Source organism: Schistocerca nitens, chromosome 8 (genome assembly GCF_023898315.1).
Source record: "Schistocerca nitens isolate TAMUIC-IGC-003100 chromosome 8, iqSchNite1.1, whole genome shotgun sequence".
Classification (NCBI taxonomy): Eukaryota; Metazoa; Arthropoda; class Insecta; order Orthoptera; family Acrididae; genus Schistocerca; species Schistocerca nitens.
This window is the reverse complement of record NC_064621.1, coordinates 443,716,572-443,744,305: the sequence shown is the minus strand read 5'-3', so window position 1 is coordinate 443,744,305 and position 27,734 is coordinate 443,716,572. Positions and strand designations below refer to the sequence as shown.

Below are 27,734 nucleotides of genomic sequence, written 5' to 3'. Positions count from 1 at the left end.
CAAACTTTACAGAAGCCATGTCTCCGCAATATCCTTTCTTTCAGGAGTGCTAGTTCTGCAAGGTTCGCAGGAGAGCTTGGAAGGTAGGAGACAAGATACTGGCAGAAGTATAGCTGTGAGGATGGGGCATGAGTCATGCTTGGATAGCTCAGATGGTAGAGCACTTGCCTGCGAAAGGCGAAGGTCCCGAGTTCGAGTCTCAGTCTGGCACACAGTTTTAATCTGCCAGGAAGTTTCATATCAGTGCACACTCTGCTGCAGAGTGAAATCTCATTCTGGGAACAGCAACAACATCTCTATGCAATTATAGAGATGCAAATAATTTGTCAAGTTGTTTCCATATAATTAAATATACATAAAATATTACAAAATACCAGATAGAGATCACTCTCTGAAAGAAAATGTAACAGTATGGTGTAATAATGAGGGCAGTAGAAGGACTTGTGACAATAATAGTTTACAATTCACGAATTACGAACTATTTTTAACATGTGTTGTTAGATCAATCTCTCCAAACATACAATTTTCGGGGCCTGTATGGTGAAGCCAAAAAGTGTCATACAGTAGGGCATTTTAAGACTCTTCATCCTCTGGCTTTTTGGTCACATAATAAACTGCCTACAGGAAAATTAAAGAGACCTTTGGAGAAAAGAGAACCACTTGTATGAATATCAACAGTTCAGATGGAAACCCAGTTCTAAGCGAAGAAGTGAAAGCAGAAAGGTGGAAGGTGTTTACAGGGTGTTACAAAAAGGTACGGCCAAACTTTCAGGAAACATTCCTCACACACAAATAAAGAAAAGATGTTATGTGGACATGTGTCCGGAAATGCTTAATTTCCAAGTTAGAGCTCATTTTAGTTTTGTCAGTATGTACTGTACTTCCTCGATTCACCCGCCATGATTTCATATGGGATACTCTACCTGTGCTGCTAGAACATGTGCCTTTACAAGTACGACACAACATGTGGTTCATACACAATGGAGCTCCTGCACATTTCAGTCGAAGTGTTCGTACGCTTCTCAACAACAGATTCGGTGACCAATGGATTGGTAGAGACAGACCAATTCCATGGCCTCCACACTCTCCTGACCTCAACCCTCTTGACTTTCATTTATGGGGGAATTTGAAAGCTCTTGTCTACACAACCCCGTTACCAAATGTAGAGACTCTTCGTGCTCGTATTGTGGACGGCTGTGATACAATACGCCATTCTCCAGGGCTGCATCAGCGCATCAGGGATTCCATGCGACGGAGGGTGGATGCATGTATCCTTGCTAACGGAGGACATTTTGAACATTTCCTGTAACAAAGTGTTTGAAGTCATGCTGGTACGTTCTGTTGCTGTGTGTTTCCATTCCATGATTAATGTGATTCGAAGAGAAGTAATAAAATGAGCTCTAACATGGAAAGTAAGTGTTTCCGGACACATGTCCACATAACATATTTTCTTTCTTTGTGTGTGAGGAATGTTTCCTGAAAGTTTGGCCGTACCTTTTTGTAACACCCTGTATAGAGGGTCTATACAAGGGTGATGTACTTGAGGACAATAGAGGATGTAGATGAAGATGAAATGGGAGATATGATACTGCGTGAAGAGTTTGACAGAGCACTGATAGATCTAAGTCGAAACAAGGCCCTGGGAGTAGTTCCATTAGAACTACTGACAGCCTTGGGAGAGCCAGCCCTGACAAAACTCTGCCATCTGGTGAGCAAGATGTATGAGACAGGCAAAACACCCTCAGACTTCAAAAAGAATATAATATTTCAAATCCCAAAGAAAGCAGGTGTTGACAGGGGCGAAAATTACCGAACTATCAGTTTAATAAGTCACAGCAGCAAAACACTAATGCGAATTCTTTAGAGATGAATGGAAAAACTAGGAGAAGTCGACCTCTGTGGGATGATCAGTTTGGATTCTGTAGAAATGTAGGAACATGTGAGGCAATACTGACCCTACGACTTATCTTAGAAGATAGATTAAGGAAAGGTAAACCTACGTTTCAAGAATTTGTAGACTTAGGGAAAGCTTTTGACAATGTTGACTGGAATACTCTCTTTCAAATTCTGAAGGTGGCAGGGGTAAAATACAGGGGCCAAAAGGCTATTTACAATTTGTACAGAAAGCAGATGGCAGTTATAAGAGTCGAGGGGCATGAAATGGAAGCAGTGGTTGGGAAGGGAGTGAGACAGGGTTGTAGCCTCTCCCCGATGTTGTTCAATCTGTATATTGAGCAAGCAGTAAAGGAAACAAAAGGAAAATTCGGAGTAGGTATTAAAATCCATGGAGAAGAAATAAAAACTTTGAAGTTCGCCGATGACATTGTAATTCTGTCAGAGACAGCAAAGGACTTGGAAGAGCAGTTGAACGGAATGGACAGTGTCTTGAAAGGAGGATATAAGATGAACATCAACAAAAGCCAGATTAGGATAATGGAATGTAGTCAAATTAAGTCGGGTGATGCTGAGGGAATTAGATTAGGATATGAGACACTTAAAGTAATAAAGGAGTTTTGCTATTTGGGGAGCAAAATAACTGATGATGGTCGAAGTAGAGAGGATATAAAATGTAGACTGGCAATGGCAAGGAAAGCGTTTCTGAAGAAGAGAAATTTGTTAACATCGAGTATAGATTTAAGTGACAGGAAGTCGTTTCTGAAAGTATTTGTATGGAGTGTAGCCATGTATGGAAGTGAAACATGGATGATAAATAGTTTGGACAAGAAGAGAATACAAGCTTTCAAAATCTGGTGCTACAGAAGAATGCTGAAGGTTAGATGGGTAGATCACATAACTAATGAGGAGGTATTGAATAGAATTGGGGAGAAGAGAAATTTGTGGCACAACTTGACAAGAAGAAGGGACCACTTGGTAGGACATGTTCTGAGGCATCAGGGGATCACAAATTTAGCATTGGAGGGCAGCATGGAGGGTAAAAATCGTAGAGGGAGACCACGAGATGAATACACTAAGCAGATTCAGAAGGATGTAGGTTGCAGTAGGTACTGGGAGATGAAGAAGCTTGCACAGGATAGAGCAGCATGGAGAGCTGCATCAAACCAGTCTCTGGACTGATGACCACAACAACAACAACAACAACAACAACAATAAACAAGGCAGGGTTGTTTTGGAGTGGAGGGTGAGACAGGAATCTGTCTTTGGGATCTATCTTGTTTTATTCTTAAAGTTCCACAAATCCATTCCTAGCTTCCTTCCCTTTTTCTCCTTTAGGTGGTATTATTATATCTTTTCCTCTTTCCACAAGCAAAAGTCCCCAATTGCAACCATTCTCATTTCTGATAAGTTTCGACCTGTTTTCACAGGACTGCCGAGACTGATCTGCAAACATGAGACATGAGGCCATGACAATATGACAAACATTCGAGTGTGGTGATGTTTAGGCATGTCAGACATTCTCTGGGGCGATAGCCAGGTACGATGCAACAGTTGCATCGAAAGTGAGATGTAAACACACGTGAACGATGAATGAAGCGCCATTTGTTTGAACAGCAGATGCATTGACGTAATAAAAGAAAACTTGATTTCTTTAAGACAGAGTACAGAAAGGGAAAATAAAATTCATAACTAGGAAAACTGGATATTACTGACGTATGAAAGCATACATATATCAGCAAACTGGTATAAAATAAGTTCTCATATAAAATTTTTCAAGAATACAGATTGGTTAAGAGCACAAGATAGTATTATCTCACATATACTAATTAGTAATATTGTTAATAAAGAGTTAATTAATGTATAAAGTGTGACTGAATAAATAGGTAGGCCTGGGTATTAGTCTATAAAATATTATAAGTATGTGGATTCGCTTTAATAACTGGAAGAAAGTAGAGTAAAAAGAAAAATAAGATATAAGCTGAGGAGCAACACAGGTTGACATCTGGGTACAGTCTAGTATTAAGTCAAGAAACCTCTTCAAACTGAGGTAAGGAGATAAGTAGAAAATAAGTAGATAAATGCTGTGTGATTTGTTTATAATATAAAGTTTACTCACATCAGGAAAAATAGAAATGGGAGACGGATAGACAGATTCATGAGAGAGACTGGTCTATGGAGTGGGTTAGGTACATTTATGTATAAGGTTCAAATGGCTCTAAGCACTATGGGACTTACGATCTGAGGTCATCATCAGTCCCTTAGACTTAGAAATACTTAAAACTAACTAACCTAAGGACATCACACACATCTATGCTCTAAGCAGGATTCAAACTTGCGACCATAGCAGCAGCGCGGTTCCAGACCGAAGCGCCTAGAACCGCTCAGCCACAGCACCCGGCTATGTATAAGCGAACTGTTTCATAAAAAGAGTTAAAATCTCACATAACTTAAAGCAAATCAGTCTCTTTATTGAGATAACAGACCAAGGAAACAAACAATACCCACCCACAGAGAGAAGTTTCAGTTATTTTAAAAGAAACGAGTGTACGCCCTTTGTAAAAAGAGTCGTGACATAGTATACTGTTTAAATATGATACACGATAGTTATATTGAACAAAGCAGGTTTTCTCAAATATTGTTAAATGTGAGCTGGAGTAATAGTCACTGATGATATGTATAAATGACATACCTGTTGAGAAAATGAAAATTTTGATGCATATGAATAAACAATTATGCACATCTTTCTCTTGAGCATGGGGATATGTAGTGTAACAGGGCGTTTTATCAAATACCCTGGTCCACTATCAATATTCGTACCAGCTAAAGATGATCATGATAATGGATATTTGTTAAATATTATATACGAAAGTAGCAGGTACTGTGTGCCCCAATCATGTTTGTACAGAAGGTGCACGCCCCGTGACAAGTGTAGTGTCAAGCTGTCATGCGTTGTGCGACGATCACTTGCTACAACAAGGCTATAAGTATGCTTCGGCACTCCAAGCTGGCAGTATCACAGACTGAACAGAGTAAGAGGACTGCTGACAATGTCAACAGGGAGACAAAAACAAATGAATAACTTTTATGTTAAAGATAACTCTGATGACATAGGGGTCAGGCGATCTGTATCAGTAGGTGTTAATGTTTGATGTCTAATTAAATTACTTTAAGTTATAATTACTGAAATATGTCAGGGTGAGAAGTGAATACTTTAACAGGGTTGCCACAAGTTTCCACAAGTCAAATTCCCTGATATTTCCCCGATTTCCAGATAAGTTTTAGCATTTTTCCCTGGCAAATTTTGAGGTCTCAAGGGTAAGTAAAGAAGTAAGGTGACAAAAAATCTAAGGACTTCTGTTTTCCTTCCTGTGTGAGCAAAAATCTTAAGTATTAACATCAACAAGATTTGTAATGAACTGTTTTTAGATGGAGAAAGCAAACCAAATGATATATATGTTTTATTAAGGCCACTGTTGTTATTTTATTTCAATAAAATGAAACACATCTCATGACAAAAATACACATTTCATCAGAGTTGAACAACAGATTTAAAATACCTTCACTGATTTCAGAAATAACCTCAGAAAAAAGTAGGCCTCTTAAAAGAAGTGTATAACCCAGGCAAGAGTTGTGTAAACCAGCACTATAAGTGACCACCAATAAAATGCTGGTTCTATTATGTTCATTATTGTCGATTATTACCCACTGTGTTATCTCTATTGCTTTACAAGTACAATATTATGAAAAGGAAAGTTGCTACTCACCATATAGTGGAGATGCTGAGTCGCAAATAGGCACAACGTAAAGACTCTTACAATTAAAGCTTTTAGATGGAGGAAGCAAACCAAATGATATATATATATGTTTTATTAAGGCCTTCGTCAACAATAGATGACACACACACACACACACACACACACACACACACACACACACACACACACACACTCGCAAATGCAACTCGCACTCACTACTGCAGTCTCAGGCAAACGAAACCAGTTGGTTGCCTGAGACTGCAGTAGTGCGTACGAGTTTTGTGTGTGTGTGTGTGTGTGTGTGTGTGTGTGTGTGTGTGTGTGTGTGTCATCTATTGTTGACGAAGGCCTTAACGTCCGAAAGCTTTAATTGTAAAGGCTTCTTTTTTTTTTTTTACCTATCTGCGACTCAGCATCTCCACTATATGGCGTGTAGCAACAGCATCTTTCCTTTTCATAATATTTTAATATTCTATCCTGGATTTTCCATTGTTTGGTCTTACAGGTACAGAAATATATCAGTACACAGCATACAAACTGCCAGCAACTGTAAAAATTTTCTTCTTCTTATCGTCCATACTTTCTAGTAGGGCCTATGTAAACTACTTTTGAAGTGCCACAATATACAACAATAAATAAAATGTCTGTAAAATGCTGCACTGAACAATGTACTTGGGGTGAGAGAGCTGCAATTCCTGAAATCCATCACCCATGGCCTTGGGCCTGCCGAAGAGCACCTCAGTCCTCGGTCCATGGATAAACCAAGAAAAGGCACCACATCATGGCACACCCAAACAGATCGGCCTGCAGGCATATCACTGAGGCTATATCCAATGATCAGGGCCTGCACATTAGTGGGAAACGATGGGCTTCAAATCGGCAGGTCCGATATGTTAAGAGATACCAGCAGAAATGGCCTGCGTTTTTGGGCCGTCGTGGAAATCCACTCATGTGGCCAGCTGTTCACATGTTGCACCATGTTGATGAAGTGAGACCACAGTGATCAATCCATGGAACAGATAACTGTGCAAATACTCTGTCAAACAGAACTAATGAGGATAGGTAGCAACTCAACTTTGATGATGATGATGATGATGATGATGATGATCGATGAGCCACAGACAGGCCTGTAGAAAAGACAAACACATTTTCACAACTAAATTTTCAGCCATAGCCTTTTTCAGTAAATGACAGCACACACACATTCACACAATCACTCACACACAACTCATGCACCCATGACCACCGTCTCCAGCCACTGTGTCAACAATCTTTGAGAATCAGATCCAAACAAACCACTCCTCATGCCTCCCTGCCTTTTGTTGGCAGCTTCTAGGCTAGCAGCAAGAAGCAGTAGCAGCACTGACAGCAAGCTGAGAGTAATGGTAGGAATGGGAGAAAACAAGGAAGAAGGGAAGCAGCGCACATTCTCAGCTGTGCCCAGCCAGCGACGATGCATGACACCTCTGTAAACAAACCATTTCATCTACTGGGACAAAAACGAAATTTTTCCAGTTTTTTTCTTTTTTTTCTTTCAAATCTGCCTGACATTTCACTGATTTCCCTGACACATTCGAAATTCTCTGATTTCCAGAACTTGTGGCAATCCTGTTTAAATACAGATATGTGCAAATGACAGTTCAAAGTTCACTTAGTAGCTAGAAGTATAGTCATAATCTAACATTTCATCATCACCCAACAAGGAGCGAACTACAGAAGAAAAGCAAGTTCGTACACGGAGGTGGGACTGAGCAGCTGCACCACCAGAACAATTTCTAAAAGGTGACTGTTCATCAGCAAGATTTATAACAGGTAACTGGCAGATTCAACATGGTGAAAACCAAGTGCAGACAGCAGCTGAAGTGCACCACTAAGAAAAATCCTTCTGTTTCACCATATGTGATGTCTTGTAAACCACCACAAAGGAAACTACTAGAATTAAAAATTGCATACCTTCAAAAAACATGCATGCTATTATTTGACCACTAACTTGCAATAGCCGTGTCAAGGTGGATACACCAGTTCCCGTCAGATCACTGAAACTAAGCACTGTCGGGCGTGGCCAGTACTTGTGTGGGTGACTATCCAGGTGTGCCACACATTATTAACATTTTCCCCTATGTCTTTACGGTATAGGGGTCAGGAAGGGTGGTGGCATGGAGTCCGTTATCGCCAGTCTTTGTGCCAAATGTCCTGGATCCAATTCCAAACCTCTCCACACTGTCGCATGAAGTGAAGGGCGTGTGACACTGTTGATGGTGATCCATCCATCGTATGGAGACATTAAGCTCGGTAGCCCCTTTGGTGGTCTTCCGAGAATAGGAGGCCATGTTCTGGCACTGGGTTTCACCCTCTCCCTTCCTCTCATAATCTCCAAAACAAACATGACATTACACTACACACGCACCCAGTACAGTCACTTGCCAGAATAAAAGCAAGTTCATACACGGCGATGGGACTGAGTTGCTGGAGCACCAGAACAATTTCTAAAAGCAAGATTTATAACAGGTAACTGGTGCCCACACTTGCCAGATATACTCAGTAGAAAGCAATCACACCTCATGAAGTAAAAGTGCCTGTGGGCATGATGGATAGGGAAAATCTTTCCACTTTACCGGCTGAACCTGTCCTTCAGAGTCTCCCAGCCATTCATGCCATACGACTTTATTTTACTTTTTACCACTGTCAGACTTCACATCGTTCTACACCATTACAGCTAGTCATCCAGATTCCGAGTCTGCAAATCCACGACCAGTGCTTTCACTATGCAGAAGGGACATCATTATATGAAAGATGCAGGTTAGTGCATTTCAGGTACTTACAGCGAGATACAAGGGATGAGTGTGTCTCAACCAGCAACCTCGCCGAGTTCAGACAATCTACTGCCAACAGGTTCTGTGACTGGTCTTGTTAATGCAAGGGGAGTGATGAATTTGGGTCCAAGTGATCTTTCCTTCCTTTTAACCTTCCCCAACCTACCCCAGACTCCTCTGCAAGGAAGGGCTATCAGATACGAAAGCTAGGAAGTGTATCACTGTTACGTTTATGTGGGTCTACCAGAAGCAGTACATGTGTTTCGCCTCCCGAAGATATTTATTGGCCACCAACTCTAGTTCACAGATTACTCATTGTTAATAATAAACAAAAACAACACAAGTTCAAACTTTTCACACTTTACAGGTTTTTTTTCTCCATCAAAACAGCTGTGATGTTAATCTCAATCCCAGTATTTTGCATTTATCAGCATTAAGATGAAATTAATTAGGAAAAAAAAAAAACAATGTAAATCCACCGGCTAATTTTTGTATCTTTAAACTGTGCAAAGGAGAGTGTGAAAGTAGAGCTTGGCATCTGTGACTATTCAGATTTGATACTCATAAAAAATGCTTGAAAAAGTGTGTTTTCTTGCAAATACTTCAGCATCTGGTGACTTGTTCCCAAGTAAAATTTAGTATTCACGTACTAAATGAAACTAGACATTTCTGCAGTTTTGGTGAAATGCAGCACACCTATGGTAATCTTCAAGCTATGTGTTCAGTAGTAGAGCTACACATTACATATCAATCATTATGAAACAGATAATAGAAATGAGTAAGTAGGGCAGTTTGTTGATTATGCATATTGCAGCAGTTACACTGAAAGGAAAGGAATTCATAGCAACTGATGGCTTTGGAGAACTGTATGAAACCAAACCTACCACTGATGACAGAAACAACAAGAAGCAGTGAGTATAAGCTTCAAACAATCCAGATGGAGCAATGTGGGCTGCAGTGATGGGAGATTGTGTATTTCACACTTTTTTGATTCATAATTCATGCAGAATGCCAGCAAGCACCATTTTGTTTATGTCTTGCATGGGCATTTGGAAGAGACAATCACGAATGTCAGACATGTGCCCATATCACGAGATTTTATAATATTGTAGCCACCTTTGCTGGCTTTGGTGCTGAGACTATGGGCAATACACTGTCCTCCTGTAACACTAATGGGACAATGCACCACATTGCAACCATTAATTTTGGACTAGTGTCAGCTGTTCATCATTTTAATATTGTAATAAGAATTGAACGTACTGACTGAGGCAGGCGAGATAAATATTACAGAAGATGAATGGGTAGCTTTAAGAAATGGTATAGTGGAATCAGCAGTGGAACAATTAGGCAGAGAGACAAGGCACAATAGAAATCTTAGGTAACATATGACATACTGATTTTAATAGGTGAAAGGGGAAAATACAAAAACCCAGAAAGTGAAGAGGGAAAGGGAAAAGAAATGTCTAAAAAATTATAGGAAGTGCAAAATGGCAAAATCAGAAATGACTAAATGGGAAATCCAATGCTGCAGAAGCATGCATACCTGTCAGAAAGATAGATGCCACCTGGAAAAAAAATTAAGAACAAAGGAATCACTGTATGAATATTAAGTGCTTAGGTGGCAAGCTAGTACAAGGCACAGAAGGGAAGGCTGAATGATGGAAGGAATAGAAGTGCTATACAAGGGAAATGAACTTGAAGAGAATATTTAAGTAGATAAAGAAGAAATAATGAGATACAAATTTCGAAAGGGAATTAAAGTTCAGGAAGAATCAACAAAAACTCTGAGGTTTGCCGATGGCATTGTAATTCTGTCAGAGATGGCAAAGGATGTGGAAGAGCAAATGAACAGAAAAGATGGTGTCTTAAACAAGTTATAAGATGAATATCAACAAAAGTACAATATGTACTTGAATAAAATCAAGTGAAGTGGAAGGAATTACAATAAGTAACAAGACATTAAAAGTATTAGCTGAGTATTGCTATTTGGGTAGAAAAATATGTGATGATGGTTGAAGTAGAGAGGATATCAACTGCACACAGACAATAGCAAGACAAGTGCTTCTGAAAAAAGGAAATTTGTTAACAACAAATACAATTATAAGTGTTATGCAAAAGTGAAATTTGGGCAATAATCAGAAAGATGAGAATAGAAGCTTTACAAATTTGGTGCTACAGAAGATTGCTGAAGACCACAACACCAATTAAGAAAAAGAAATTATATGTAATTGAGTGCTTACATAAAACTGTGAAAGTGTATATCTTCAAATTAATGACATCAGTGCTAGCCTTCTATTCAGACTATTTCTATGTCTATCCTGCTTCCTACTAAAATGAGTATTAGTAAATGATTTAATTAAAATATTTTTCTCAAATCAAGAAAAACAGAATAATTTTACAGATTTGTATATTGTACAGTTTCTGATTGTGAACAAATGTATATTGTATGGCATTATGTACTTAACAATCAAGCGATAATCAAAGTGTTTAAGTGTATGAAAAGTTCACGGACCATGGGGATGATTTTTTTCATTAATTTATTGGTAAGGCTAGCAGCGTCTGCAATGTATCACAGAATATCACAAAACGATACAGTGTAGAAATCACTAGATGCTAGATGAATGCTGTACTAAGTGCAAAAATAGCAATACCAGAGTGACAATACTACCGTGCTGTGGCTTCCTCTCTTTTAAGTCTTGCGATCTTACACACTCTGTGCAGAAATGTAAACAGTTCAAGCCATTATTTTACAGTACAGTACAGCAGAACAAAAAAAGATACATTTCTGTTTTGTTCCTTGGTTCAGTTCCCATACAACAGTCATGAGGGTCTACACCACATTCGTATGTTTTGTTAACAAATAGATGTTTTACAACAGAATGTTTAAATAAATTAAACAGAATTTGCATACAATTTCTTACTTCCAACCAATACGAGGAAGCCTGATTACCACACTGATCTCATAATAGAAATCTAACTATTTTTAAAGAACATACCTGTTCAGTCAATAGTTGGTGCTCCTGGTCATCATCAACAACTACACCTGCTGTCTGTATGTACCCTTGAACTACAGCAGCACGGTCTGGTGACATAGGTACGCTGCTTCCATTATGATGATCAGGAACCTTAGTAAGGCACGGCAGGGCACCATTAACAGTAACTAGGCCTAATTCCTGGGGGTGAGGCAAACCATGATGACTGCTGCCCACATTTCCATGATGCTTCTGCTGCTGAGCAATCTGTACAGCAACGAGGGCTGCTGCAAGGCGACGATCATCTTCCGTCAGTAAGACATCTTCATCATAATGGTCACCCACAGGAGGAAGGTAGCCAGCTGCACCATGTGCCACAAATTCACCAGCACTTCCCGGTACCATCATGTCAACCACAAGTCCATTATGCACAACATGATGAGGAACCAGGTCAAGGCCAGTAGGCCCGCAGTCCGAAGGGACACCACCGCCTGTTCCCCCCTTACCCCCAACAGCACCAAGAGAAGGTTCAGCCAACCTGTGTATGTTGACATACTGTGTAACAGGTGGTGCAATAACTGCACATCCATCTTCATCAACCTTGAGGGAAGGTGGTGCAACTGATGTATTAAGTTTCCCATCAGGTCGTAACTGTGAGATGTCAACACTGTCCAACAGTTCTTGTGATCTTGTGTCGTCATCCATCATCTGTCATACCACCTCCGAAACCGGGTTTCTCAGCACAGCCTGTAACACCAAACAGAATATATATAAATGAACTATATTTGAAGATGAGTACGTTACCTGACATTTAAATAACCTGAACACCACAAATGAGTAAAAGAAATCAGAAATATTATAAAACTGTTACACAAAAGGGCAACTGGAGTAGCTTCATCAATATTGCCTTACGATCCAGATCCCCCTCCAGCTGTTGAAAATAAAAAGCAAACTGGACACACAAAAAATTGAAAGGCTGGAAAGAAAATTCAAGATGAAGTTCAGGATACAAATGGTCAACAGACAGAGAGAGAGAGGACGTAAGAGTAAGGCATTGATCACCATACCTATAATACTAAAGGTAGCTTAAGGTTATTATGCATACTGCCATATTTTTCACTGAGAAAGTTTATTATAATTTTAAGTAACGGAAATGTCCAATATCATAGCAATTACAATCAGTGAAGCAGAATTTTAAAAAAGTGCAAATAAATCTTGCATCCTAAATTCTGAACTGCCTGTTACATCCCATTACTGCTGTTTTGCATTTTATCACCCTTTTCCATTATCTTCTTAGCTTCCGGGGTTAATACACTTCAATGCTACACTGAAAGCAATCTTAGCCTGAATACAAACATTTACAAACAGTTCAAAGATGGCTTATTTTATGGTGATTTCAGATTAAATTTGATTTTTACCTTAAGGATTACCTGAAGAATGGAATTTGCTATTGAGATGACAGATAGGTTTCACAGTCATCTTTTATGCACAACAGTCACTCAGACAAATAAAATTGCGCTTATCTTATTCAACACATCAATTCTCCAGTAGGAACTGCTGTATTTGGCAATTTTCAATGTGGATAGCAACTCGCCAATGACATGGCCAGTATTGCATATATAGGGGTTCTTGTGGTACAGTAAGTGGTGACAATACCACCGCCACAAGCTATTTGATGCTGCTGGATAAAACCACCACTACACTTTTTCAAGCATTGCTATCTTTAGCTACATGCATCTACCCCACATAACTTTAATGACATGTGTCCATCTTGATCATTATTTCAATATTTTTTTTTACCTCTTAAGAGTTCATCTGGCTACATATCCTACCCACCTCCATTTTATTTTCATTACAGCCCTAATAAGTCTCCTAGAGTGGGTGACATTTCCCTCAGCATTATTGAGATCCTTGAAAAAGCCACCCATGACAAAACTATTTCACCTTGTGTGCAAGATAAATCAGACTGCAGAATATCCTTAGACATCATGGAGAATGTAATGATTCCTTTTCCAAAAAAGGGCAGGTACTGACAGGTGTCAATATTATCAAACTAAAAGTTTAATACACATCACTTGCAAAATATGGACATAGATTATTTACAGAAGAATGGAAAAATTGGTAGAAGCAGAAGTCAAAGAACATCAACTTCAGTTCTGAAGAAATGTAGAAACACATGAGGCCACAGTGATCCCATGGCTTATCAAAGATATCAGTGAAAGAAAGACAAACCTACATTGATAGTATTTATAAATTTAGAGAAAGCTTTTGACAATGATGATTGGAATACACCCTTTGAAATTCTAAAAGTAGCCTGAGAGAAATGCAAAGAGTGAAAAGTTATCTCAACTTCTATGGAAACCATATTGCAGTTATAAGGGTCAATGGGCATAAAAGGGAAGCAGTAGGTGAGAGGGGAGCAAGGCAGGGGTGTAGCTCACATTTGATGTCATTCAGTCTGTAAACTGAGCAAGCAGTTAAGGAAACCAAGAAGAAATTTGGAAAGAGAATTTAGGTTCAGGGATAGGAAATGAAAAAATTTGCTGTTTGCTGATGATATAATACTGTCGGGGATAGCAAATGTCTTGGAATAGTAGTTGAACAGGAGGGACAGCGTCTTGAAAATAGGTTATAAGATGAATATCAACAAAACTAAAATCAAGATAATGGAATACAAATGAATTAAATCAGGTCAGGCCAATACAATCAGATTGGGAAATCAGACACTATGAGTAGTAGAGGAGTCTTTCTACCTGGGCAAAAAAATAACTGATGATGCCCGAAGTAGACAGGTTAAAAATGCACACTGGCAATGGCAAGAAACTGCATTGGCGAAAAAACAAATTTATGGTACAATGTAACTAAAGGTTATAGACATATGCTGGGACATCCAAGGAATCATCCATTTGGAAATCAAAGGAAGCATGATGGGTTATAATTTTGGAGGAAACCAAAGGTTGAACACACTAAGCAAGATCAAATGGATGTAGGTTGCAGTAGCTATGTAGAGATGAAAAGGCTTGTACAATATATACTAGATGGAGAGCTGTATCAAACTAGTCTTCAGACTGAAGACCACAACTACTGCATGGCTGTAACTGCATCTTCCACTAAAGCCAGACCCCTCCTCCATTTTATATGATCCCCCCTGTTACTGAACAACTCTTTTAATGGTTTACACATGAAAAATCTATATCACATCACCAAAAGCTACAACTGATAATACATGTTAATTATACACTTCCCTTTACAAGCCCATCAGAAGCATTATTTAAGAGCCTTATGTAGCTCATATTCCATTTCGTTCTTTTGCTGTCTACCCAGACATTTTCAACTGCCCTAAAAACAAAAATATATTAAATGGTTACACAATTTCACTGTTATTTGTACTATTTTCTTTTCAGTGTGTTAGTTCTATGTTATTTTAAAGATAATGCAATGGTTTTTCAAGCCCACTTGCAAACTTGCTCTCTCAATTCGTCTACTTGTTGACGTTTATCTGTAGCAGTTGCAAACAGCAAATCATAAGCAAAACAAATTACTGCGTGATAATGTATTTTTGCTATTTGTCCCTCATGTCCAGTAAACACAATGTTTGGTAGAAGAGATATTTACACTGATCATTCACTCGCTTATCAGTGTTGGCTTAGCAAGACAGTTGCGAGGCTTTAGCAATGTGCATTTTGAATGTTGACTGCTGGACATTTCAGGTATTATGGAATTTGTATAATAACTAGTGGAAAAAGTCTCGACTGTAACGGAGTAATTGAGGGGACGTAATGCTGGTGAGAAAGGGGGAGGGTAGCTGACAACTGAGAGGAAGAAGTCTCACACAAGGGCTGGAATGTGGCATAGGTGAACTTGCTCTGGCATGGAGGTAATGCGTGTGGTGCACTATGGTGTGATGGAGTACTAAGAGGGGGAAACAGAAGAGTGGAACTGCAAAGAGTAAAGAGGAGAGCAGAGAGCAGGGTGGGGGTGGGAGAGGGGAGGATAAGAGGTGCATTCAAGTTCTAACGCCTCCGATTTTTTTTCTAATTAAATACTCACCCGAAATCGATGAAACTGGCGTTACTTCTCGACATAATCGCCCTGCATATGTACACATTTTTCACAATGCTGACGCAAATTCCATGGCAGCGGCGAAGGCTTCTTTAGGAGTCTGTTTTGACCACTGGAAAATCGCTGAGGCAATAGCAGCACGGCTGATGAATGTGCGGCCACCGAGAGTGTCTTTCATTGTTGGAAAAAGCCAAAAGTCACTAGGAGCCAGGTCAGGTGAGTAGGGAACATGAGGAATCACTTCAAAGTTGTTATCACGAAGAAACTGTTGCGTAATGTTAGCTCGATGTGCGGGTGCGTTGTCTTGGTGAAACAGCACACGCGCAGCCCTTCCCGGACATTTTTGTTGCAGTGCAGGAAGCAATTTGTTCTTTGAAACATTTTCGTAGGATGCACCTGTTACCGTAGTGCCCTTTGGAACACAATGGGTAAGGATTACGCCCTCGCTGTCCCAGAACATGGACACCATCATTTTTTCAGCACTGGCGGTTATCCGAAATTTTTTTGGTGGCAGTGAATCTGTGTGCCTCCATTGAGCTGACTGGCGCTTTGTTTCTGGATTGAAAAATGGCATCCACATCTCATCCATTGTCACAACCAACGAAAAGAAAGTCCCATTCATGCTGTCGTTGCGCGTCAACATTGCTTGGCAACATGCCACACGGGCAGCTATGTGGTCGTCCGTCAGCATTCGTGGCACCCACCTGGATGACACTTTTCGCATTTTCAGGTAGTCATGCAGGATTGTGTGCACAGAACCCACAGAAATGCCAACTCTGGAGGTGATCTGTTCAACAGTCATTCGGCGATCCCCCAAAACAATTCTCTCCACTTTCTCGATCATGTCGTCAGACCGGCTTGTGCGAGCCCGAGGTTGTTTCGGTTTGTTGTCACACGATGTTCTGCCTTCATTAAACTGTCGCACACACGAACGCACTTTCGACACATCCATAACTCCATCACCACATGTCTCCTTCAACTGTCGAATTTCAGTTGGTTTCACACCACGCAAATTCAGAAAACGAATGATTGCACGCTGTTCAAGTAAGGAAAACGTCGCTATTTTAAGTATTTAAAACAGTTATCATTCTCGCCGCTGGTGGTAAAATTCCATCAGCCGTACGGTGCTGCCATCTCTGGGACGTATTAACAATGAACGCGGCCTCATTTTAAAACAATGCGCATGTTTCTATCTCTTTCCAGTCCGGAGAAAAAAAATCGGAGGGCTTAGAACTTGAATGCACCTCGTAGAGGGAGAGGGGGTGGGAGTGGGAGAGGGGGGGATAGAGGGGGAGGGGAGGGGAGTGGAGAGGGTGGGGAGGGGAGACGGAGTGGAGAGGATGGGGATGGGGATGGGGATGGGAGAGGGGGAGAGGGGGGACAGTGGGGAGAGGGGGAGAGTGGGGAGAGGGGGGATAGTGAGGAGCGTGAGGAGAGAGGGGGGATAGTGAGGAGCGTGAGGAGAGAGGGGGGATAGTGAGGAGCGTGAGGAGAGAGGGGGGATAGTGAGGAGAGGGGGGAGAGGGGGGAGAGTGAGGAGAGGGGGGAGAGTGGGGAGAGGCGGGAGAGTGGGGAGAGGCGGGAGAGTGGGGAGAGGCGGGAGAGTGGGGAGAGGTGGGAGAGTGGGGAGAGTGGGGAGAGGCGGGAGAGTGGGGAGAGGCGGGAGAGTGGGGAGAGGCGGGAGAGTGGGAGAGTGAGGAGAGGGGGAGAGTGAGGAGAGGGGGAGAGTGAGGAGAGGGGGAGAGTGAGGAGAGGGGGAGAGTGAGGAGAGAGGGAGAGTGAGGAGAGGGGAGAGTGAAGAGAGGGGAGAGTGAGGAGAGGGGAGAGTGAGGAGAGGGGAGAGGAAGGGAGGGGAGAGTGGAGGGGAGTGGATAGGAAGGGAGGGGAGAGTGGAGGGGAGGGAAAGGGGAGGGGAGGGGAGAGGGGGCAGGGGAGAGGGGAGATGGGTAGGGGAGGGGATGGGAGGGGAGAGGTGCCTTTTTTATCACACGGAGCCTAAGAAACTGTACAGGTTGTGACCACTTTGTGTGTCTGCACTTTTGCTTAAGAATTTCTGTCATTGCATTAACTCTAATTTTGATAGATGAATCAGTGTGGACTGCAATATAAATGCATGAGGTTAGGGAATTAGCTGTCACTAGTTGAGTAAAGGTACTTGCGTGTGTGCTTCAAAAAGTTAGTTGAATAACACAAGCATTATAAGGTTCATGGTTCAGATAGAACATTTACTTTGTATTTTGGAGACCTTTCCAGCACTAGCCACATTGGTACAGTGACTCCCATTGCACTAAAAAGTGACCTAACTAACAATTATGGCATAAGGTCCGATCGCAAAACCATACTTCAGCAAAACTTAGTGAAGTTTGATTATCCACCTGTGACATCTGTATTATTAGTATTGTCGCAAATTAGCAGAATGTACATACATCAAAAAAGTTTTGCATCACCCCGGTTCCCAGAACTGAAGATAGATGTTGACTGTGGGTATTGTATCACAGACACAGTACTTTTGACTGTTCAGAGATGTCACTAAACCTGCCCTAAAATGTAAACAACCATGCATGACCAGCACCTATTTGACGGAGGGGGTCCGACAGCCAATCCATTCCAGTCATTCCACCAGGAAGGAGGTACAAGGCTCATGTTGACTGTAGTCAACCACGCCTAGACAGTCAATCCACATCTACATCTACATCTACATTTATACTCCGCAAGCCACCCAATGGTGTGTGGCGGAGGGCACTTTACGTGCCACTGTCATTACCTCCCTTTCCTGTTCCAGTCGTGTATGGATCATGGGAAGAGCGACTGCAAGAAAGCCACTGTGTGCGCTCGAATCTCTCTAATTTACATTCATGATCTCCTCAGGAGGAGGGAAGCAATATATTCGATACCTCATCCAGAAACGCACCCTCTCGAAACCTGGACAGCAAACTACACCGTGATGCAGAGCACCTCTCTTGCAGAGTCTGCCACTTGAGTTTCCTAAACATCTCCGTAACGCTATCACGCTTACCAAATAACCCTGTGACGAAACACGCTGTTCTTCTTTGGATCTTCTCTATCTCCTCTGTCAACCCGACCTGGTACAGATCCCACACTGATGAGCAATACTCCAGTAAAGGTCGAACGAGTGTTATGTAAGCCACCTCCTTTGTCGACGGACTACATTTTCTAAGGACTCTCCCAATGAATCTCAACCTGGCACCCGCCTTACCAACAATTAATTTTATATGATCATTCCACTTCAAATCATTCCGTATGCATACTCCCTGATATTTTACAGAAGTGCAATACATAAATTTGTCTGTGTTAAGGGTCAGTTGCCACTCCCTGCACCAAGTGCCTATCTGCTGCAGATCTTCCTGCATTTCGCTGCAATTTTCTAATGCTGCAACTTCTCTGTATACTACAGCATCATCTGCGAAAATCCGCATGGAACTCCAGACACTATCTACTAGGTCATTTATATATATTGTGAAAAGCAATGGTCCCATAACACTCCCCTGTGGCACGCCAGAGGTTACTTTAACGTCTGTAGACGTTTCTCCATTGAGAACAACATGCTGTGTTCTGTTTGCTAAAAACTCTTCAATCCAGCCACACAGCTGGTCTGATATTCCATAGGCTCTTACTTTGTTTATCAGGCGACAGTGTGGAACTGTATCGAACGCCTTCCAGAAGTCAAGGAAAATGGCATCTACCTGGGAGTCTGTATCTAATATTTTCTGGGTCTCATGAACAAATAAAGCGAGTTGGGTCTCACACGATTGCTGTTTCCGGAATCCATGTTGATTCCTACAGAGTAGATTCTGGGTTTCCAGAAATGACATGATACGCGAGCAAAAAAACATGTTCGATCGCATCTGCATTGTTACTTTGTGCCAGGAAAGGCTCTCAACAAGGGAAGTTTCCACGTGTCTCGGAATAAACCAAAGTGATGTTGTTCGGACATGGAGGACATACAGAGAGACAGGAACTGTCGATGACATGCCTCGCTCAGGTCACCTAATGGCTACTACTGCAGTGGATCACCAGGCCACCTACAGATTATGCCTCAGAGGAACCCTGACAGCAATGCCACCATCTTGAATAATGCTTTTCGTGCAGCCACAGGACATCATGTTATGACTCAAATTGCATGCAATAGGCTGGAAGATGCGCAACTTCACTCCCGACGTCCATGGCGAGATCCATCTTTGCAACCAAGACACCATGCAGTGCGGTACAGATGGGCCCAACAATATGCCGAATGGACCGCTCAGAATTGTCATCCCATTCTCTTCATCGATGAGTGTCGCATATGCCTTCAACCAGACAATCGTCGGAGATGTGTTTGGAGGCAACCAGGTTAGGCTGAACGCCTTACACACACTGTCCAGCGAGTGCAGCAAGGTGGAGGTTGTCTGCTGTTTTGGGCTGGAATTATGTGGGGCCGACATATGCCGCTGGTGGTCATGGAAGACGCCATAATGGCTGTACGATTCGTGAACGACATTCTCCGACTGGTAGTACAATAATTTCGGCAGCATATTGTCTTCAAGGAAGACAATTCGCACCACCATCAAGCACTTCACTAGACTAGAGTGGCCAGCATGTTCTCCAGACATGAACTCTATCAAACATGCCTGGGATAGATTGAAAGGGGCAATTTATGGATGACATGGCTCACCAACCACTCTGAGGGATCTACGCCCAATAGCCATTAAGGAGTGTCACAATCTGGACCAACAGTGCCTTGATGAACTTGTGGATAGTTTGCCACTACGAATACAGGCATGCGTCAATACAAGAGGACGTGCTACTGGGTATTAGAGGTACCGGTGTGTACCGCAATCTGGACCACCATCCCTGAAGGTCTCGCTCGCTGTATGGTTGTACAATATGCAATGTGACGTCTTCATGAAAAAAAAGGGCAGAAATCATGTTTATGTTGATCTCTATTCCAATTTTCTGTACAGGTTCCCGAACTTTCAGAAATGAGGTGATGCAAAACTTTTTTGGATGTGTGTATTATTTCTTTGTTGTGGATAATAGGTAAAGTGTAATTTTGAGAAGTTAGCCACATGGTTTCACAAACAATTTGGGTAAGTATTGTTACATATGTGAACAAGAGGAAGAGAGCAGCTCAGTTGGATAAGTATTATTAGATATATGAACAGGAAGAAGGGAGCAGCTCATTATGAGTTTGCTAGCTATGTTGCTGAATGTCCTTTTTGGTTGATGTCTTTTAAAATGATTACTGGGTAGAAAAAAGGAAGGAAGGTTGGGTTTAATACACCACCAACATCGAGGTCATTAGATACGGAGCACAAGCTCGGAATGTGTCATGGATGGGGGAAGGAAATCAGCCGTGCCCTTTTGAAGGAAACCCATTTGCCTGGGACAATTAAGGGAAATCTAAATCTCAACAGCCAGACATCCTCCTAAATATTGGGTAGAGTTTTCAACTAATCTCCAGGATCTTACATTCTGCAACATGTGGATTAGTGGCCAGAGAGTGTCCAAGCTGGTCGTAGTATTTTCTTCCATTTCCTGTCATGCTCCTTTCCATCTTTTTCTTGTTTCCTATACAGCACACTTTCCATTGGCCCCAATGAAAGTTGGTTTCTGCCCCTTTAACAGACTTAAAAGTCTGCAGGGTTTGTGCCCCTCTTTCCTCCCACAAAACTGCATCTAGGCCAGGTCTGAAATCATCTATGTGCATAGGTAATGGCAAGAAACTTTGAAACTCAGTGGGAGTGTGTTCTTGTTTTAAGGCCAGATACAGACACAACACTAGCATCTAGGCTCTGAGAGGAAAGCAACAAGCTATTAAGTTCCTTAATCTCAGTTGTGTCTATCAGATTAATAGTGGGATTAGGTGACATTGGATCTCTGTGCACATATACTAATTATACACTATTAGCATCTGTGTCGCTGAAACCATTAGGACACTGTGTGACCTATCAGACAGAGGGATAAAAGTAGTAAACTTTCCCCACCTTTAATGTAATGCCTTTTGTTTAATGAGTATTGATGTTTACTCAATGAATGTGGAGATAACATGCCCCAGTGCATGAAACTACAATGTGTTAATACGGTAATACAGAATTCCACTATACTGAGAAGAGTAGCAATTTAAAGAGATGGCATATGTTAAGTATATTGAGGATAATAATACGATTAACGAACATAGAGAAGATGAAGTATACATCCTGTGTTAGAATAAATACACTGTCTTATGGTAAATTAGGTGGCTTTTTATTTTGGGTTGCTTTCGGCTTTAACCCCCGGAGGCAGTGAAAGTTAGTTGAGTATTAAGTGAATGTGAAGACAGTTTTCTGTTAAGACAATTAGTAAGAAGATGACGACACTAATATTGAATAATCGTAATATGCTCTTGACACAAGCATTATCAGTTCCTGTGTAGCAAGCTCCAATGTAAGTAACACTTTTTTAGACCTCTGAGTAATTTTTCTAATCCTGATGTTTAAAATGAGTGATGGCTCTAACAGCTACTCTAACCTTAATGTCCACAGAGAGTCTGTGCTTAAGGAAACTCAACTTATCAACTTACATTTCACGTGTTGAAGTTTGTTTCTAATGATCTTGTGGTAGGACTGATGACGAGTTCTGCATATGTATGATTTTAAATGGAAATACTCCACCTTGTGGTTGTTTCTTACAAGGGAACCTCCCCATCGCACCCCCCTCAGATTTAGTTATAAGTTGGCACAGTGGATAGGCCTTGAAAAACTGAACACAGATCAATCGAGAAAACAGGAAGAAGTTGTGTGGAACTATGAAAAAAAATAAGCAAAATATAGAAACTGAGTAGTCCATGCGTATCATAGGCAAGATCAAGGATAGTACGAGCTCAGGAGCGCCGTGGTCCCGTGGTTAGCGTGAGCAGCTGCGGAGTGAAAGGTCGTTGGTTCTAGTCTTCCTTTGAGTGAAAAATTTAATTTGTTTATATTCAGACAGTTATTATCTGTCCGTCCGTCCGTACGATGCGAGGTAAACTGCGCCGTAGTATCGGGCAAGGTAGAAGAATCTTTTTACCCATTCACCAAGTGTACAAATTAGGTGGGTCAACAACATATTACTGTCATGTGACGCACATGGCGTCGCCAGTGTCTTATAGAATGTATCAGACGTGTTTTCTTGTTGAGGAATCGTTTGACCTATGACCTTGCGATCAAATGTTTTCGGTTCCCATTGGAGAGGCACGTCCTTTCGTCTACTAATCGCACGGTTTTGCAGTGCGGTCGCAAAACACAGACACTAAACTTATTACAGTGAACAGAGACGTCAATGAACAAACGGACAGATAATAACTTTGCAAAAATAAAGAAAAAAAATTTTTCACTCGAGGGAAGACTTGAACCTAGGACCTCTCATTCCGCAGCTGCTCGCGCTAACCACGGGACCACGGTGCTCCTACGCCCGTTTTGTCCTTGATGTTGCCTATGTTCTGCATGGACTTCTCAGTTTGTATATTTTGCTTATTTTTTTCATAGTTCCACACAACTTCTTCCTGTTTCCTCGATTGATCTGTGTTCAGTTTTTCAAGGCCTATCCACTATGCCAACTTATAACTAAATCTGAGGGGGTTGCGATGGGGAGGTTCCCTTGTTAGTTAATTTACTTTAACACTGTGAGAAAGTTTTCAATGTGTATATGTACTTACTAGCTCCTACACTGTGTTTAGTTTTTCAGGGATTATAGAATTAATGATCTCTGTAGGAAGAAATCCCATTTTCTTTTGAAAGACCTTTTATTTATTACACGAGTTTTCAGTTGTGTTTTTCTTTAGTTATGAATTCCTGTAGATTAGTATATTTATATAGGTTAGTACATTTGTTTAACAGACTCATATGGGTTTTATATGGCTGTAAGCATTAATGATTTTTGAGAAAAGATTAAGTTGTTAGTGTCGTTTTTTGTGTGTTCCTGAGTACTGGAAGTATACGTCAAGTCTTCTTTTTACAATTTTAATTTGTGAAGAGTTGCATCTTATTGTCAACTCTGCCCCTCTTTTGATGAATCTATTCTTTTTGCTTTCATTTTCAAGACTTTACGTGGACCATTTCACCTGGAATTTTCAATTAATTATATATATCTAATGCTACACTGCTCTGCTGTCTAGCTGAGTTTGTCTTCTGTTTGGAAACATCTGTTTCTGTTCTTTTCCTCACATTGCTCTTCAAAAGAGTTAAAAATACTGAAAACATTTTTAATCTTTATGCATGTTGAACTCATTGTTTCCCTACTGCATTTCTTTTTAACTTTTCCTGCCCAGTGACTGGTGAAACCAATATACACTCTGTTCTTACTCACTCACTTTAATTACCATAATTTTATCCGAAAACTAAGTCACTATATAATTTTGTACACATTGTTCATTTGCAAATCAAAGTCTTTGGTGTCTTGATGTGACTTCGTTGTGGTTTCTATACAGATGGCAGGTTCCTAAAGTGGTGGTCAAATTTTTGGAACCTAGAGTTTGCTGAAATTCAACATAGAGAGCATGAATGCAAAATAGAAATCTTAGCACCTTATTTATCTACTGCTGTTTCAAATGGATTTTACTGTGCTGCATTAGTCTAGTTTTCAAATATGCCTGTAAAAGCTGATGTCAGTTCTTGGTCTTCTGTCATACTAATATTTATGATCTTTTAATTCATGGGCAAAATTGGTACATTGTGTAACCTCTTCTGCCAAATTTATATAAAATTTGTGCTGATTATCATTGGTGTTTGACCTTCTGTTAAATGGCATTGTTTTACTCTGTTTCGTGTGAACTGATGCCATGCGGCTGGTATGCAACACCAGCTGTGCTCTAAAACATACGCTTTCTTCAAGATTGAATTTTCTCATTATAAGAATATTTAGGGAAATCTGTTTTAATTGTTAGAAACCATTCAAAAGCCAAGATCACATAAAATATATATATTTTTTTCATTGAACACAACCGGTTTCAACAGTCTTAGCTGTCATCTTCACGTCTTAAACATTTTACGCTGACCTCTTTCACAAGATGTCACGTGGATAAAGCTCAGCACATTATAAATGTTTCTCATCACTAAAATATTTAAAAACACAAAGCATCTTCTCCAAAACAAGACTTTGTAGCAATATGTACATGGACACGGTCTTTTGGATAAGATGTTGTGTGTTTTTAAGTATTTTAGTGATGACAAACATTTATAATGTGCTGAGTTTTATTCACTTGACATCTTGTGCATGTCATCAGCAAAAAATGAACATGTTTTACTACAAAAAAAATGTTTAAAACCTGAAGACGACAGCTAAGACTGTTGAAACTGGTTGTCTTGAATAAAAAAAATATTTTGTACAATCTTGGCTTTTGAATGGTATTTAGCTTTCTTCTGGGTCACTTTGGCAAGCATACACGCATCTCCAGTGCACGGTCGTGCCTCGCCCCCTTTCCTCCAAACCCCACACCAACTGCAGTACCGTGTCTTCTCCTGTCACCCCCTGCCTTCTGCACCTCATACTGCCTGCCTCTCCTTTCCCTCTCCCGTATGCAGAACCCATGCCATATGCCGTATGCTGCAAGTGGTATCCCCTTCTCCACCAACCTCCACTGAAGCAGCCGTTATGAATTTGTGGCCTGTAATAGATCTCTTCCTCTTATCTGCATGTGGGCTATTGCGGACAAGTGACATTTGACAGTTCTTGGTTTCATGTGAATTCTCACACAGTGCAATGTTGTGTTTTGACCAGAATGTAGCCCTCTAATAACTTAAGAATTGCTTGTCAACTGGATACCTCCTTTCCTTGTATTTTTATAATATTCATAGTGTTATTTGGTCATTTGTGTTAGAATTTTAAGCAACAAACATTTTTTCTAGGTGATTTACCTTTCATTGATTTTTGGGAGTTGATACTAAAGTTTAGTTGGCCTGTTACTATTCTTGTACCCTCAATTTACCAATGGAGGAGAATGAAGATATCTGAAGCTAAGAATCACTATTAAATGTTCAGCCAATATACCCAAAACTGGTATATGAGCTGTGCTCCCTCTGCAGCCATTGCAATAACTATGCTGTGAGCTGGGAGTGCTTCGTGTTTGTGATTTCTTCTGTACCTGATACTGCAGTTTATACTGTTCACTTTAAACTTCTGCTGGGTTTGATCATTTGCAGTGATTAAGGGAAATCTGATGCTCATAGACTTTCTGAGACACTTAGGCTACATGTTCTTTTCATTTGTTTAAAAATATAGAGATACACTAGACTCTCGCTAATCCAGCCCCCAATAGTCCGGAGATTTTAAATAAGTTAAATCGAGGTTCTTCACAGAATGCCACTGCCGTTGAGTTCAGTGTTGGACAAGCAACTATTTATGACATGAAAAAGAAAGAAGATGTTATTCAACAGTACTCAACACAAATGGATAGTGAGTTGGGAAAACAGAAGGTTATGCGAAAGAGAGAGAATGAAGAACTGGATGTAGCTGTTTATTGATGGTTCATACAACAATGCAGTAAAGGAATTCCAGTCAGTGGCCTCATTATAAAGGAAAAAGCAGCTGCATTTAATAAACAACTTGGCAGTAATAACTTATCTGTAGCGAGCAAATGCTGGTTATCAAACTGAAAAAAACGACATGGCATTCGGCAGCTGACTGTCACCAGAGAAAGTTGCTCAGCTAATGATAAGGATGCTGATGAGTTTGTAAGCAAGATACGGAGGATAATAGAGGACGAAGATTTAACTGCTGATGCCTCGTATACTGCTGATGAAACACGACTCTTTAACAAGATGCTTCCTTCAAAACCATTAACTGCCAAGAACGAGGAGGAAGCTCATGGTTACAAACAACAGAAACAGTGCTTAACATTAATGACTTGTAGTAATGCCAATGGGATTGATAAACTACCACTTACGGTGATCGGAAAATTCCAAAGTCCATGTTGTTTTCAACACACTGACATAAATACTCTACCAGTGCAATATTGCACTCAGAAGAAAGTGTGGATGGACAGACAAATGTTCTCTCGGTGGTTCCATGAAATGTTTGTACTAGCAGTGAGAAAAGAGCTAACAAGGAAAAAGCTTCCACTGATAGCTATCCTTATAACTGACAATGCTCCCAGTCATCCTTCAGATGTTTCTCTAAAGTCCAATGGTATACATATACAAGCACTCTTTCTCCCACTATATGTGACACCCCGAATTCAGCCCATGGACCAGGGAATTTTGGAATCAATTGTTGTTGTTGTGGTCACCAGTCCAGAGACTGGTTTGATGCAGCTCTCCATGCTACTCTATCCTGTGCAGGCTGCTTCATCTCCCAGTACCTACTGCAACCTACATCCTTCTGCTTGGTCTCCCTCTACGATTTTTACCCTCCATGCTGCCCTCCAATGCTAAATTTGTGATCCCCTAATGCCTCAGAACATGTAATACCAACCTGTCCCTTCTTCTTGTCAATTTGTGCCACAAACTCCTCTTCTCCCCAATTCTATTCAATACCTCCTCATTAGTTATGTGATCTATCCATCTAATCTTCAGCATTCTTCTGTAGCACCACATTTCGAAAGCTTCTATTCTCTTCCTTTCCAAACTATTTATTGTCCATGTTTCACTTCCGCACATGGCTACACTCCATACAAATACTTTCAGAAACGACTTCCTGACACTTAAATCTATACTCGATGTTAACAAATTTCTCTTCTTCAGAAACGCTTTCCTTGCAATTGCCAGTCTACACTTTATGTCCTCTCTACTTCGACCATCATCAGTTATTTTGCTCCCCAAATAGCAAAATTCCTTTACTACTTCAAGTGTCTCATTTCCTAATCTAATTCTCTCAGCATCACCCGAATTAATTCGACTACATTCCATTATCCTTGTTTTGCTTTTGTTGATGTTCATCTTATACTTAGTATTGCTTAGCGTGTTCCAATATTTCTATGGAATCCAAACTGATCTTCCCTGAGGTCAGCTTCTACCAGTTTTTCCATTCGTCTGTTAAGAATTCGGATTAGCATTTTGCAGCTGTGACTTATTAAACTGATAGTTCGGTAATTTTCACATCTGTCATCACCTGCTTTCTTTGGAATTGGAATTGTTATATTCTTCTTGAACTCTGAGGGTATTTCACCTGTCTCGTGCATCTTGCTCACCAGATGGTAGAGTTTTGTCAGGACTGGCTCTCCCAAGGCTGTCAGTAGTTCTAATGGAATGTTGTCTACTCCCGGGGCCTTGTTTCCACTCAGGTCT

General features: G+C 40.8%; 1 protein-coding gene across 1 annotated transcript in view; it reads right to left on the bottom strand.

Moving 5' to 3' along the window:
* The window catches only part of LOC126199363 (zinc finger protein 665-like), a 151,463-nt gene that overhangs the window by 96,328 nt on the left and 27,401 nt on the right, over positions 1-27,734 (bottom strand). Inside the window, exon 2 of the mRNA XM_049936247.1 lies at positions 11,461-12,183. Coding sequence (XP_049792204.1) covers positions 11,461-12,144 — 684 coding nt within the window. The 5' untranslated portion in view covers positions 12,145-12,183. The remainder of the gene's footprint in view (positions 1-11,460; positions 12,184-27,734) is intronic.